The sequence below is a fragment of the Sus scrofa genome, chromosome 4 (genome assembly GCF_000003025.6).
Source record: "Sus scrofa isolate TJ Tabasco breed Duroc chromosome 4, Sscrofa11.1, whole genome shotgun sequence".
Taxonomy (NCBI): domain Eukaryota; kingdom Metazoa; phylum Chordata; class Mammalia; order Artiodactyla; family Suidae; genus Sus; species Sus scrofa.
In genome coordinates, this window is record NC_010446.5 from 99,534,616 (window position 1) to 99,551,121 (window position 16,506).

Genomic DNA, 16,506 nt, shown 5'->3' on the forward strand with positions numbered 1-16,506 from the left:
AAATAGCGGGGTCATACTGTATAGCACAGGGAACTGTAATTTATTTAACTATCTTATAATCTATAATGGAAAAGAATTCGAAAAAGTATATATATATATATATATATATATGTAAAACTGAATCATCTTGCTGTATACTAGAAACTTAACACAATTGTAATTCAGCTATACTTCAAAAATGTTTTTTATATTTAGTCTTTACATTAATTATAATCAAGATAATGATTGCTTTCAGAGTTTCTTTCTGTGAGCAAATGCTGTAGAACTGTGTTCATATAGCGAGAGAATCATAGATTTCTTCCTATAGGTCACCTAAGTGAGATAGATGGTAGAGCACATGGAGGGGGCTGCAAACACTTATTCACTTATTAAAGGCAAGTATATTTTGGAGGCTTTTTTTTTTTTTTTTTTTTTTTTTTTTTTTTTTTTTTTTTTGCTGTGCCCATGGCTTGTGGAAGTTCCTGAGCCAGGGATCAAACCTGCACCACAGCAGTGACCTGAATCGCTGCAGTAACAACACTGGATCCTTAATCCACTGAGCCACAGGGTAACGCCTTAGTTTTGAATCTTTAAATGTTGCATTTACTTTGGAGTCAAGAAAAACTTTGTGTTGTAGAACACTTTTCAGGGAAATAAGTCTACAAATGGCAGTTGAAAAGGTGCTATTTCACTAATATTTAAGGAAATATTATTGATATTTTTAATGTGCACATTATATTTTGCTCTTCAGATTGGATATTAGGATGAAAAAAAATTTAAACAGTGTTGGCAAGAGTATGAGGCCGCAGGTTTTGGGTTTTTTTCTTTTTTTAAACATTTTGTCCATTGTTGTATTCTTTTTTTTTTTTTTTTCCTGTCTTTTCTAGGGCTGCTCCCGCGGCATATGGCGGTTCCCAGGCTAGGGGTTGAATTGGAGCTGTGGCCGCCAGTCTACACCAGAGCCACAGCAACGTGGGATCCGAGCCGCGTCTGCGACCTTCACCACAGCTCACGGCAAGGCTGGGTCCTTAACCCACTGAGCAAGGCCAGGGATCAAACCTGCAATCTCGTGGTTCCTAGTCGGATTCATTAACCACTGCACCACCACAGGAACTCCTATTGTATTCTCACAGTTCCTAGAAAGTGATTGGCACATAGTACACGCTCAACAAGTATTTGCTGAGTGAATGAACGAGGGTGTGTGTGTATACACAAAACCTGGTTGTATATACACACAGATATTAAAAGATCTAGAATTCTAAAACTCCACCAGTGATGAATAGGAGAGGGTGGAGTGTCACCATTGCAGCCCTGGCCACTGTGAAAACACAGCTACCATCAGATGTCACAAACGGTGTGTTCTGACCCTCCTGTTACTTTGTGCATGGCCCTTAGGGCAAAACTTAAAAAGAGGGCCTTGAATCCAAACAAGGATACAATCACAGCTTTTTATTATTGACTGAGAGACTGGAAAGTGATTTAAATTTCTCACATCATTTTATACACCGTGTTTTAAGGTTTGGAGTTTTTTATTTGCTTTCGTTTGATTTGGGTTTATTTGTTTAGTTTTTGCACTTGTTAATACAGAATTTGTTTGGGGGGATAATTTCTCAGAGGTAAATTAAGTCTTTTCACTGTTTCTTTCTCTGTGTATTTCTAGTCATTATAGTTTGTTCACTACTGTCTCTGTCCAGTCAGTTTCTATTAGTGGAATAACAGCTGTGACCTCACGGTATAGCAAAACAACAACAAAGTAGTAAAAAATAAAAAGACACAAGAGTAAATAACAAAATTAAAAAGTTCCCTCTCCAAAAAAAAAAAAAAAAAAAAAAAGATCTGGAATTCTACATACCAAATTTAACTTCTAGGTGGAGCATTAGAATTAGGGGTTGGGATTGATCACAGCTGAGTGAATGGAGGCTGTATTGCACTTTATATTTTATGTTCTCTGCTTACATTTGATAATAACATTTATTGTGTCCTTTATAATTAAAAAAGAAGGAAACATCTTTGAAAATCAAGCAAATTAAAAACTGGAAAAAATTAGCAAACGGTAACATTATTGACAAACCTAAACAAGTCCCTTAATTTAGAGAATTGATTTGACAAGTTATTGGAAAGTAGATTGAGACTAGAGATGGTCTGGAATCAGCTCAGCTTAATATGCAACTGGGCTGCTAACCCTTCCTCTGAGTGTTTCTAGAGGAAGCTATTGTTAGTAGGGTCTCTGAAAGAAAGGATCTGTCTGGAGTGGAGGAGCTATGAGCATTTTAAGATGTAAGGTCATGTGCTGACTATGTTATGTCCCTATTATTAAGTTATATTAAATAATAAGTTTTTCTGTTTGATTTACACTTTGAAGCAAAATGGAAATACTAGGATGTGATCAGGATTGTGTATTTGATTGGATGGAGTGGAATAAGAGTTTATGAAACTCTTGAAACACCTGATGTACAGATCAAATTTCAGTGATTTCAGAGGTGATTTTTTTTTTTTTTTTTCCATTTACTCTGTGTTTAGTGATTCCTTGGCCAAGCCTAACACCCCCACCGTCACTCTATTAGAAAAAGTGTGTACAACAGAGTGGTCTTATCAGACATTTTTGCACTGCTTTGGCATAGCTTTGACAGTGCCCCTTTTCGGTGTACCTTCTATAAGTCAAGAGTAGTACTTTATAGATCTCTGTCTTTGTTCTATGGTGATGCTTTTTTTTTTTTTTTTTTTTTTTCCTATGAGTGTGTAATAAATACCTCCATTTTATTTAAATTTTACATTATTCTATAGTGGAAATGTAGATGTCATTGTGACAAAAACGCAAGGTTGGAATGTTGATCTAAGTGATTGATTTTGCTTAGGACGGAAGTCCATGATCACCTTTGGCTTATGTTTTTAATTTGAGTATGGAAAACTGGTCAGAGGCATGTGAGTATGAACTCACTGTCAAGGGTCCAGCCACTGGCTTGTTTCTGTTTGAAGGAAATTAAGTTTCTTGGTATATAAATTTTCCTCCATATGCATGCACTTGAAAGACTTTTCTTTTCTCCTCTATGAAATTGGAGAAGCATATGCTTCTTTAATTTGGATCTACTGAAAGTTATTCCTCTCTATTTTCAATATTTCTTCTTCCTTTTTCATCTTTTCTTGAAACTAGTAATGTGGTTTATTTCTGTTTTTTCCTAGTTCTGGGACCATTTGGACCCCACGATGTTTTTCCAAGATTTTAGACCCTTTCTAAGTAGCAGTCTACTGGACCAAGATAATAGAGCCAGTGAGAGGGGTCACCAAACTCACACTGACTTCTGGGGACCAAGTCGGCCTCCGCGGCTGTCAATGACTCAGAGATACAGATCTCGAGGAAGTACTCGTCCTGATAGATCCCCAGCTTTTGAAAGGTAAGTACAAAGTTGTTATTTAAGTTCTTTTTAAGGGTAATTTCAATGAAGGACGTATTGACATAATCTAATCTTTATAAAGTATTCATACTTGCTGCCTTTGTGGACAAGATGGGTTTATATAGAATGAAAATGAAGCCAAATTGAATGTCTCTATTCAACTAGTACCAGTTTATGAATGATGATAAACTGAAGGATGATAAAACTAATGATATAGGTCTCTGGTTAACATTTTTATTATTATTTCAGATTAATATATAGGTGTTAGGTTTATCAAAAGATACTGAAAAGGATATCAAATACACTGGATGATATTAGGATTCAAAAAGACCTCAATAGATTGGGACAATGGACTTAATATGAAATTTAGTAGTAATATAGAGTCTTGTGACTGCAAGAACATTCATGCAACAAATATTTATTGAGTGTCTTTTATGCTGGGACACTTGTACTAGATACTAGGGATGCACTGGTGAGTAAAACAGATCTTATGGATCCCATTTAGTAGGACTAATAAACATTAATTTTTTAAGTGTTTGTCATATTGTGCTTCATGTTTTATCTGCTTATCTCATTTAATCTGTATAAAACAGTAGCTGCTGTTGCTATTCTCATTTTATATAAGCATAAACTGAGACTCAGAGAAGTAAGGTAACTTGGATCAGTGCGGATCTAGGACTCGAACCCAGGCATATATGAGTCTAGTGCTGCACTATCTGATAGAGCAGCCACTAGTCACCTGTGGTCATATCAATTTAAGTTATTAAAAGTTAATAAGACTCAAAATGCATCAGTCACACTTGCACTTTTCAAGGGCTCAGTAGCCAAAGATAGTGGATAGACACCGTATTTCATAGCACTGGTAATAAGCATTTCCATCATGAAAGTCCTATCAGACTCTGCTGTTCTAGAGCGTACCCCACCTTTTACTGTTAATATTTAACTGTAGTATACTTACTTCATCATATCTATCCATTGATTTGTCCATTTGTTCATCTTACGTTTGATAAATTTCAGCGTTAGTTGCAGATAGTCTTTCTTAGGGCAGTTGTGGGATATGGGAAATCAGATTTAATGGGATTGTCTAGGACAAAAGCCAATGAAATCTTAGACTTTTAATAACTTACTGTGCTTAGAGGTAAATCCACTATGTGCTGTGCCAGTTCAACAGCATGTAGATTACTTTCTCTTTACTACCTGATTTGGACTCCGTTGTTGAACTCCTTAATTATAGTTCATCTAAACTTTTACCTCCTGTGCTCTTTTTTTTTTCTCCTACTATCCACTAACCTGCCAGTTTTGGATCAGTGCTATGGTCCACTTTTCCACGCTCCTTCTCTCAGGGATGGCTAAATACTGCTGGAGGAAAATCATATAAATGAGCCCATTGGTGCCCCAGCAACTGGTAAAGGGCATTTAATCTCTGCCAAACTATCAGTACTTTTTATTAGTTTTTTAATTGCATTTCCCTCTGCAAATATTTTAAACTGTTACCACCAGATTTCACTCTCCAGATTTCCTATCTAGTAGCTGGTTCTCAGCAGGTTATTGTTTTCTTCATTATAAAAATTGGGACCTTGGGCATGAACTCTCCAAACCCTGTGCCCAACTTCTTCTACATCAATGTTTATTTTTCCTTCCAGTCTCCTGAGATGGGGTATCCTTTTGTTTTTTCCAAAGCAGCTCCATCAGCCCATATACCTATTCCTTACTGATTTCTTCCGGGATTTTTTTCATTCATTTTCTTCTCCTTGCTCCTTTTATGCCTTTACTTCTCCCTGCCCCATTGTCTCCCTATACCCCCAACCCCTTTGCTCTGTAGTTTTTAATATTGGCTGAACATTAATGTTGCTGAGGATATTTTTAAAAGTACGGATACTTGGGCCCCTGCCCCCAGGGATTCTGATTTAATTATTCTGAGTGAGGTCCATGCATGGGTAGTTTTTTTTTTCTGCCACAGGTACACTTAAAATTTTTTTTTTTTTTTTTGTCTTTTTGCCTTTTCTAGGGCTGCTCCCACGGCATATGGAGGTTCCCAGGCTAGGTAGGGGTCTAATTGGAGCTGTAGCCGCCGGCCTACACCACAGCTCACGGCAACGCTGGATCCCACTGAGCAAGGCCAGGGATTGAACCTGCAGCCTTATGGCTCCTAGTCAGATTCGTTAACCACTGCGCCACTACTGGAACTCCAAAAATTTTTTTTTTAAATTGGGGTATAGTAGATTTATAGGTTCCTTAAACAGCTAAATGTAGAACTACCATATGACCCAGCAGTCCCACATCTGGGCATATGTAAGGAGAAAACTAATTCGAAAAGATACACACACCCCAGTGTTCACTGCAGCACTCTTTACAATAACCAAGATAAGGTGGTACCTTACATAGCTCTTGACAGAGGAACACTGAAGATGTGGTTGGTATATGTATACAATTACTCAGCCACAAAAAAGAATGAAATAATGCCATTTGCAGCAACATGGATGGACCTAGAAATTATCATATTAAGCATTGGTAATTTTTAAAAGTTCTCCAGGTTATTCTGATTGTAGCCAGAGTGGAGAACCACTGTTTAAATTACTGCCTAATGGTATTTCCTTCCCCCTTTCTATAAGGTTTCACAAGAGGAGTCAACATTTACTTTGTGTACTTTCTCATCTCGTTATTCCTGTGCTATTATAGTCTGGCCCTCTTCTCACTAAAATCCCTGGTGACCTTCTATTCTAGTTGCATACCAAGTGGGTACTTTAAAATCTTTGTTGTATGGGTCCACTTCACTGAATTCAACACTTTTGGTCTTTTTCTTTTCTTTTGAAATTCTCTGTTTCTCTGACTTCTGTTATAGTATATTTTCTTGATTTACATAGTTTTTGGCTTTTCCTTTTTGTGAATACTATTTCTAAATATTTGTTCTCCTAAGGTGTTTCCTTTATTTTGCTTTTCCTCTTACCCTTCAACAAGGTTTCTTAACTTTGGGACCATTGACATTTTGGCTGGATAATTCTTTGTTATGTGTGGCTCTCCTCCAAGTTGTAGGATGTTTAGCAGCATCCCTGGCCTCTACCTACTGAATGCAGTAAACACTCCCCTTCCTCCCCAAGTTATAACAACCAAAAATGTCTCCAGATACTGCCAAATATCCCCTGGGGAAGCAAAATGGTCTCTGGTTGAGAACTACTGCACTATAAGCTCTTTCTGACCATTCTCAGGTTCTCTCACAGTTCTAATAATTACCTGTGTAATAGAGACTCCCAAATGTGTGTTTCTTTTTGACCTTTCTTCCTAAGTTTTTTGTTTTTATTTTTTCTTTTTTATCTTTTTAGGGCTGCACCCGTGGCATATGGAGGTTCCCAGACTAAGGGTCTAATCAGAGCTGTTGCTGCTGGCCCATGCCAGAGCCATAGCAACACCACATCCGAGCCATGTCTGCGACCTACACCACAGGTCATGGCAACGCCGGATCCTTAACCCAGTGACTGAGGCCAGGGATCGAACCCGCAATTTTGTGGTTCCTAGTCGGATTCGTTTCTGCTGTGCCATGACGGGAACTCCTCTCCCTAATTTAAATCTTGAATATACGACTTCTTGTTAGATATTTCTATTTGGATGCTCTGTAGATACTGCAAATTCACATAAATGGAAACTCAACTCTTTTTTTCCAAACCTGATCCTTTTTCTTTATTTCTGAGTTTGACTGGGGGTACTACTCTCTGCCTAGGCATGAGGTTGTGGGTTCAATCCCTGGCCTTGCTCATTGGGTTAAGGATCCAGCGTTGCTCTGAGCCGTGGTGTAGGTCGCAGACGCAGCTCGGATCTAGCATTGCTGTGGCTCTGGCACAGGCCAATAGCAACAGCTCCGAATAGACCCCTAGCCCAGGAACCTCCATGTGCTGCGGGTGCGGCCCTAAAAGACAAAAGACAAAAGACAAAAAAAAAAAAAATCTTAAACCATGTATTTTGATGATTTGTATAGGTTTTTCAACTAAAGGAATAAATGTCTATAATTTTTTAAAAAGAACATGGTAGTTACAAAGGCAGATAGTGCAAGAGTATAATATTGACCTGTTATCTACCACAAACAGCATTGCTAGGGTTAGGATTTTCCACAATAGTTCCTAGGAAAGTGCTGGGAGTGGAAGGATGAATAATTTTTCCTTGATTTTCACAATAGTTGAATTCCTAGAAAATTTAGTATATATTAAAACCAAGTTTAAAATACTTTGTGTTTATGTGTAGAATAGAGTTTAGGCTCAGTTAATTATAGACCGTGTTCCCTAAGTGAATGTCCAGGGAGGACTTTGAAGAATTATGCATGTTGGAGGACAGTTTCTTGTTGGTCCCGGCTGTACTCCTGTTCTTGCAGGGTGACTGGCACTGCTCTTTCCTAGCTACTAAATATGAATGGTACTACTCCATTTATTGTAACTAGCAAAACCATCTCCATGGATTTCTAAATTGCTGTGTGGGGGCAATATTGAGAACCACTGATGTAACTTAGATGTCCTTAGATAGATCTAGATGGTCAATCAGTATGTTATCCTGATGTCAAAAGAGATGACGGGTGGTAGTTCCAAGTTTTTAAGACTGTTAGAAAGCTTTCATCCCAGAGGATATGTGCATCTCTTAACTCCCAGGAAAGATTTCTGGCCTGGCTTGTATTTTTTTGCCCACAGCTCTGGTAGTGAGTGGTATTATTCTTGTGCATTTTTTGAGTTAAGGATCCAGCACCACCCTCTATGAGTGTATAGTTATTTTCAGTATCATTTATTGAATAATCTGTATGATTTGAGATGTTACCTTTAATATACTCTTTCATGTTCATTTGTGTCTGCATTCTCTCATTATGGTTTAATTTTTATTTGCGTGTTCCTATGCCTTACTGATTTACTTTCTGTGAATTTATAGTATGATCTGATATCTATTAGTGAAAGTCCTCTTCATTATTATTCCTTTTCAAAATTTTTGGGTGCCTCTCTTACCCTTCCAAATGAATTTTAAATGCAATTTGTCAGTTTCTGACCTCTCTCCCATCCCACTGGAATTTTGATTGGAAGTGCATTGGTCTAATATAAATTTGGGGACAGTTGATACTTTTTTTTGTTAACTCAATGATTTTATTACATTTATACTTCTACAGCAATCATCACAACTCAGTTTTATAGCATTTCCATCCCAACCCCCAGCCCATCTCCCCATCCTCTATTCTGTCTCCTTTGGAAACCATAAGTTTTTCAAAGTCTATGAGTCAGTATCTGTTCTTCAGAGAAGTTCACTGTATCCATTTTTTGGATTCTACATGTAAGTGATAGCGTATGAGGTAGGTGTCTCACTGCCTAATTTCATTTAGCATGATAATTTCTAGGTCCATCCATGTTGCTGCAAATGCCATTATTTCATTCCTTTTTATGGCTTAGTAATATTCCATTGTGTATATATACCACATCTTCTTTATCCACTCCTCTGTTGAAGGGCATTTATGTTGTTTCTATGTCTTGGCTATTGTATAGAGTGCTGCAATGAATATTGGAGTACATCTTTTCAAGTCATGCTTTTCTCTGGATAGATGCCCAGGAGCAGGATTGCTGGATCAAATGGTGATTCTGTTTTTAGTTTTTTGAGGACTCTCCATACTCTTTTCCATAGTGGTTACACCAATTTACATTCCCACCAATAGTGTAATAGGGTTCCCTTTTCTTCACACCCTCTCCAGCATTTATTGTTTGTAGACTTTTTTTTTTTTTCCTTTATAGGACCGGCACCCATGGCATATGGACGTTCCCAGGCTGGGGATCAAATCAGAGCTGCAGTCGCTAGCCTACACCACAGCCAAAGCAATGTGGGACCTGAGCCTTGCCTGTGACCTACACCAAGCTCACAGTAACAATGGATCCTTAACCCACTGAGTGAGGCCAGGGATCGAACCCACATCCTCATGGATACTAGTTGGTATCTTAACCCACTGAGCCATAATGGGAACTTCCTCTTTGTAGACTTTTTGATGATGGTCATTCTGGCTGGTGTAAGGTAGTACCTCATAGTAGTTTAGATTTGTATTTCTCTAATAATTTGTGATATTGAACATCCTTTCGTTTGTTTTTTTGTCCATCTGTATGTCTTCTTTGGAGAATTGTCTGTTTAGGTCTTCTGCCCATTTCTTGATGGGGTCGTTTGCTTTTTTGATATTGAGTTGCAGGAGGTGTTTATAAATTTTGGAGATGAATCCCTTGTCAGTTGCTTCATTTGCAAATATTTTCTCCCACTCTGTGGGTTGTCTTTTCATTTTGTTTAGGGTTTTCTTTGCTGTGCAGAAACTTGGGTCCCATTTGTTTATTTTTGTTTTTATTGTCATTACTCTAGAAGGTGGACTTGAGAAGGTATTACTGTGGTTGATGTCCGAGAGTGTTTGGCCTATGTTTTCCTCTTAAGAGTTTCATAATATCTGGTCTTTAGGTTTTTAATCCATTTTGAGTTTATTTTGGTGTTAGTGTTCTAATTTCATTCTTTTACATGTAGCTGTCCAGTTTTCCCAGCACCACTTATTGAAGGGACTATCTTTTCTCCATTGTATATTCTTGCCTCCTTATTAGTTGACTGTAGGTGCATGGGTTTAATTCTGGGCTTTCTATCCTGCTCCACTGATCTATATTTCTGTTTTTGTGCCAGGGCCATATGGTTTTGACGACTGTAGCTTTGTAGTATAGTCTGAAGTCAGGGAGCCTGATTCCTCCAGTTTGATTTTTTTTTTTTCCCCTCAGGATGGCTTTGGGTATTCTGGGTCTTTTGTGCCTCCAAACAAACTTTAATATATATTGTTCGAGTTCTGTGAAAAATGTCCTTGGTAATTTGATAGGGATTGCATTGCATCTGTAGATTGCCTTGGGTAGTATAGTCATTTTGATGATATTGATTCTTCCATCCAAGAGCATGGTATATCTTTCCATTTATTTGTGTCATCTTTGATTTCTTTCATCAGCATCTTATAGTTTTCATAGTACAGGTCTTTTGTCTCTAGGTAGGTTTATTCCTAGGTATTTTATTCTTTTTGATGCAATGGTAAATGGGATTATTTCCCTAATTTCTCTTTCTGATCTTTCATTGTTAGCATATAGCTATACAGTCAAGAAGTTCCTGTTGTAGTGCTGTGGAAATGAATCTGACTAGTAACCATGAGGTTGTGGGTTTGATCCCTGGCCTCACTCACTGGGTTAAGGATCTGGTGTTGCCATGAGCTGTGGTGTAGGTTGCACATGCGGCTCAGCTCTGGCATTGGTATGGCTTTGATGTAGGCTGGCAGCTGCAGCTCTGATTCCACCTTTAGCCTGGGAACCTCCATATGCCACAAGTGCAACCCTAAGAAGGAAAAAAAAAAAAGAAAGAAAGAAAAAAAAAAGAAATGCAGCTGATTTCTGTGTATTAATTTTGTATCCTGCAACTTTACCAAATTCATTGTTGAGCTGTAACAGTTTTCTGGTAGCATCTTTAGGATTTACTAGGTATAGTATCATGTCATCTGCAAACAGTGATAGTTTTACTTCTTTCCAACTTGGACTCCTTTTATTTCTTTTTTTTTCCTCTGACTGCTTTGGCTACGACTTCCAAAACTATGTTGAACAGTAGTGGTGAGAGTCGATATCCTTGTCTTGTTCCTGATCTTTGTGGGAATTCTTTCAGCTTTTCATTATTAAGAATGATGTTAGGTCTGGGTTTGTCATGTATAGCCTTTATTATGTTGAGGTAGGTTCTTTTTATGCCCACTTTCCAGAGGGTTTTTATCAGAAATGGGTGTTGAATTTTGAGGCTTTTTCTGCATCTATTGAGAAGATCATATGGTTTTTATTCTTCACTTTGTTAATGTGGTGTATCACACTGACTGATTTGTGAATATTGAAAATCCTCGCATCCCTAGGATAAATCCCACTTGATCATGGTGTACAATCCTTTTAATGTATTGTTGGATTCAGTTTGCTAGTATTCTGTTGAGGATTTTTGCATTTATGTTCATCAGTGATACTGGCCTATAATTTCCTCTTTTTTTGCATGATATCTTTGTCTAGTTTTGGTATCAGGGTGATGGTGGTTTCATGTGAGTTTGGGAGTGTTCCTTCCTCAGCAGTTTTTTGAAATAGTTTCAAAAGAATAGGTATTAGCTCTTCTCTAAATGTTTGATAGAATTCACCTGTGAAGCCATCTGGTTTTGGACTTATATTTGTTGGAAGTTTTTAAGTCACAGTTTCAATTTCAGTGTTTATGATTCGTTCGTCTTTCTATTTCATCTTGGTTTAGTCTTGGAAGATTGTACTTTTCCAAGAATTTGTCCATTTCTTCTAAGCCATCCATTTTATTGGCATATATTTGCTTGTAGTAGTCTCTAGTGATCCTTTGTATTTCTGTCATGTCCGTTGTTACTTCTTTTTCATTTCTAATTTTATTGATTTGCGTTCTTGATGAGTCTGGCTAAGGGTTTATCAATTTTGTTGATCTTTTCAAAGAACCAGTTTTAGTTTTATTGAGTTTTTCCTATGGTTTTCTTCATTTCTATTTCATTTATTTATTCTCTGATCTTTATGATTTCTTTCATCCTGTTACCTTTAGGTCTTGTCTGTTCTCTCACTAGTTGCTTTAGGTGTAAAATTTGGTTGTTTATTTGAGCTTTTTCTTGTTTCTTGTGGTAAGCTCGTATTGCTATAGACTTCCCTCTTAGAACTCCTTTTGCTATATCCCATAGGTTTTGGGATACACTTCTAGGTATTTTTTAATTTCCTCTTTGAGTTTTTCAGTGATCCATTGGTTGTTTAGTAGCCTGTTGTTTAGTCTCCATGTGTTTGTGTTTTTTGCAGTTTTTTTCTTGTTGATTTCTAGTTGTGGTCAGAAAAGATGCTTGATGTGATTTCAATTTTCTTAAGTTTACCAAGGCTTGATTTGTGACCCAGAATGTGATCAATCCTAGAGAATGTTCTGTGTCTGCTTGAAAAGAATGTGTCTTCTGATGGTGTTGGATGGAATGTTCTATAAATATCTGTTAAGTCCATCTGGTCTAATGTGTCATTTAGGGCCTGTGTATCCTTATTGATTTTCTGTCTGGATGATCTGTCCATTGCTGTAAGTGGTGTATTAAAGTCCCGTGCTATTATTGTGTTATTGTCAATTTTTCCTTTTAACTGTCAGTTTTGCCTTTTATTGAGGTGACCCTGTACTGGGTGCAGATATATTTACAATTGTTATATCTTCTTCTTGGATTGATCCTTTGATTATTATGTACTATCCTTCTTTCTGTCTTATAATATTCTTTATTTTAAGGTCTATTTTGTCTGATACGAGTATTGCTACTCCAGCTTTCTTTTGATTCCTGTTTGCATGGAATATTTTCTTCCATCCTTTCGCTTTCAAATTGTATGTGTCCCTTGAAGTGAAGTGGGTCTCTTGAAGATAGCATATATATGGGTCTTGTTTTCTGTTCATTCAGCCAGTCTTTGTCTTTTGTTTGGGGGCGTTTAGTCCATTTACATTTAAGGTAATTATCGATAAGTATGTTCTTTTTGCCATTTTATTAACTGTTTTGAATTTAGTTGAATTTGTTTTTTTGTTGCTCTTTTTTCTTCTCTTGTTCTCTTGTGGTTTGATGACTATCTTTAGTGCTGTATTTGGATTGCTTTTTCTTATTTGTGTATCTATTGTAGGTTTTTGGTTTGCAGTTACCCTGAAGTTTTAATGTAGGAGTCTGTAGATAGTTTTAAGTTGTTGGTCTTGTAATTGCAAGTGCATCTCTAGTGTCGTGCATTTGTACCCTCCTCTTTTCACGATTTCTGATTTTGGTAGGATATTTGTGTGTGGATGATTTCCTGCCTTTACTATATGTATGCCTTAACTGGTGAGGCTTTGTAATATTTTAGTTTCTAGTTGTGGCCTTTTCTCTTACACCTAGAAGAGTTCCTTTAGTATTTGTTGTTAAAGTGGGTTTAGTGGTACTGAAATCTCTTAGCTTTTGCTTGTCTGTAAAGCTTTTGATTTCTCCTTCAAATCTGAATGAGAGCCTTGCCTTGGTTGGAGATTTTTTTCTTTTCATCACTTTAAATATATTTTGCCACTCCCTTCTGGCCTGCAGAGTTTCTGCTGAAAAATCTGCTGATGACCTTATTGGGGTTTCCTTGCGTTTCTTTTCCCTAGCTGCTTTCAGTATTTTGTCTTTTGGTTGGTTTGATTAGCATGTGTGTGTCTTGGGGTGTTCCTCCTTGGGTTTATTTTACATGGTATTTGTTGTGCTTCCCAGATTTGAGTGGGTGATTCGTTTCCCACGTTAGGGAAGTTTTTGACTGCTATCTCTTCAGATTTTTTTTCTGGCCCTTTCTCTCTCTCTTCTCCTTCTGGCACCCCTATAATATGGATGTTGGTGCATTTGGCGTTGTCCCCGAGTTCTCTTAGACTGTCTTCATTTCTTTTCGGTCTTTTTTTTCTCTCTTTTGTTCCACATAAGTGATTTCCACTAGTCTGTCCTCCACCTTGCTAATTCATTCTTCTACCTCCTGTATTCTGCCATTGGTTGCTTCTTATGAATTTTTATTTCGGTTATTGTATTTTGCATGTCTACTTGTTTAATCCTTAAATCTTGTATTTCTTTGCTCAGTGTTTCTTTTAATTTATCAGTCTTTGCCTCTAGTTTATTTCCAAGATCATCAATCATCTTTACTACCATTTGTCTAAAGTATCTTTCATGGAGGTTGATAATTTCCAGATCACTTAGCTGTTTTTCTTGCTCCCTTATCTGAGTCATAATTCTCTGCCTCTTCATCTTGTGGATTTTTGGTGTGGTGTCCTTTTTTGCAGACAATAGAGTTGTATCCTCTCTTGGTTCTGATGTTTGCCCCCCTTGTGGCTAAAGTTGATACGGGGGGGCTTGCTGTAGGCTTCCTGATGGGAGGAACTGGTGCTGGTCCACTGGTAGGTGGAGCAGATTCTTATCCCTCTGGTGGGTGGGGCTTTGTCTCTGAGTGAGATTAGAGGTGACTATGTGCCTGGGGTAGGGGGTCTTTAGGCATCCTGTTTGCTGATGGGGAGGGATGTGATCCCACCTGGATTATTGTTTGGCCTGGGGCTTCTCAACCCTGATGGGTGGGGCCAGGTTTTTCCAAAATGGCCACATCTAGAAGAGCACATGGTAATGACTGTTTCTGAGACCTTTGCCTCCAATGTTCTTCCCCCACAGTAAGCCACAATCACCCCCTATATTCCCAGGAAATCCTCCAAGAACTGCAGTCATTTCTCACCCAGATTCCTATGGAGTCTTTGCTTTGCCCTGGGACCCAGTACACGTGAAAGCCCCTATGCGCCTTTCAAGAATGGGGTCTCCATTTCTATCAGTCCCATGGAGCTCCTGTGTGCAATCCCCAGTGGCCTTCAATGCCAAATGCTCCGAGGGCTCCTTCTCCCAATGCCAGATCTCCAGGCTTGTGGACCTGCCGTGGGGCTCAGAACTCTCACTCCCATAGGTGAGTCTCTGTGATACAGTTACTTTCCAGTTTGTGGGCTGCCCACCCAGTGGGTATGGGGTTGCTTATATCACGTAATCATTCCTCCTACCATCTTGATGTGGCCTCATCTTTGTCTTCCGGAGTAGGATCTCTTTTTTGATGGTTTGCAGTCTATTTGGTTGAAGGTTGTTCAGCAGTTGGTTGTTATTTTGTTGCTTTTATGAGACAAGGTGAGCTCCATTCCTTCTACTCTGCCATCTTCAATTCTTTTTATAATGTTGAAATTTCTCATCTAGGCCCATGGCTCATAGCTTATGTCTCAGTTTGTTTGGTTCTTTTTTGATGTTACTCAGTAAAGTTATGTAACCTTAAATGAATCTGATCTGTGTCAGAAGACTAATTTATTAATTTACTTGGGGTATTCTATAGTGACTGGAAAACTCATTTCTGCTTGTTAAAATACTGTCTTTGAATTTCCCAGATACCAAGAAATAAAAGGAAATCAGATGGTATGTATAGAATCAGCAAAGGAAATTGCCTAGTTTTTAGGAGAAATTTCACTTGGATTGTCGTAAGCGTAGGAATTATTCATATTTTATCTTAACGGATTTTTTTTTTTAGGGTGGAAAAATATTTATATATGTCACTTGTTCTTTTTCTTTGTATTAGATCAACACTAATACATTCATACTTTCCTGACTTCATAGAGATTGCCACCCTTTAGTTTGCATTTATTACATTAAAGCCTATCTTTTACTTTAGTATGGTCCTCTTTTGACATTTAAGGTTTCATTCTTAAAGAATATGTTCTTACTTGTGTATTACTTTGCCTGTGCCATTTAGGAAGGTGGGCATACCGTAGTGAACAAAACAGTAAAAAATTATTTCTCTTGTGGAACTTAAGTACTAATTGGGGAAGGTAGACAAGCATATTAAGTCAGTAGAGTGTTAAACGGTAGTAAATGCTATGGGAAAAAAAGGCAGGGAAGGGAGATAAGGGAGAGTGGGAGAAGGGGAGGTTTCAAAAGTGTAGTTAGCAAAGGCCTTATTGAGAAGCTCTTTGAATAGACAGAAAGAAAGTGAGGGAATAAGTTAGGAATGTGCCAACAAGGAGAGTTCAATGTGAGCAGAGTAAGTGAGGGAATAGTAGGAGATGAGGTCACAGAGAAGTTTCTGGGGGTGGCGATGGGAGGGTGAGTATGAGATCATGTAGAGTCTGGTAGGCTATTACAAAGGCTTTTATTCTGAGTGCAGTGGAAATCCAGTAGGAAGTTTAGGACAGAGAAATGACATGGTGTAACTTAACATCTTAAAATGGTCATTTTAACTGCTCCGTTGATGATAGAATGGCGAGAGGTGTGTGTATGTTTACAAGAGGGGCAGGGCAAAGACAGAAGCAGGGAAACCATTTTAGAGGCTATTGCATTAATCTAAGTAGGGATGCCAGTGACTTGGATCATGGTTAGTAAAAAATAGTTGGACTCTAGGTAAAGTGTGACAATACGCATGATATGATTTTCTGGAAGATTGGGTATGAGGTGTAACAGAAAGAATTAAGGATGACACAAAGGTGTTTATTCTGAACAGCTAGGAAAACGGAGCCACTGTCAGCTGAGTTGGGGAACACCAGGGGGAACAGGTTTGGGGGAGAAGATCTAAGAGTTCGGTTTTGG

General features: G+C 38.0%; 1 protein-coding gene across 1 annotated transcript in view; it reads left to right on the forward strand.

Annotated features, from left to right (window-relative positions):
* RNF115 (ring finger protein 115) overlaps nucleotides 1-16,506 on the forward strand; it is an 84,775-nt gene that overhangs the window by 41,444 nt on the left and 26,825 nt on the right. Inside the window, exon 4 of the mRNA XM_003481472.4 lies at nucleotides 3,160-3,371. Within this exon, the coding sequence (XP_003481520.1) occupies nucleotides 3,160-3,371 (212 nt within the window). The remainder of the gene's footprint in view (nucleotides 1-3,159; nucleotides 3,372-16,506) is intronic.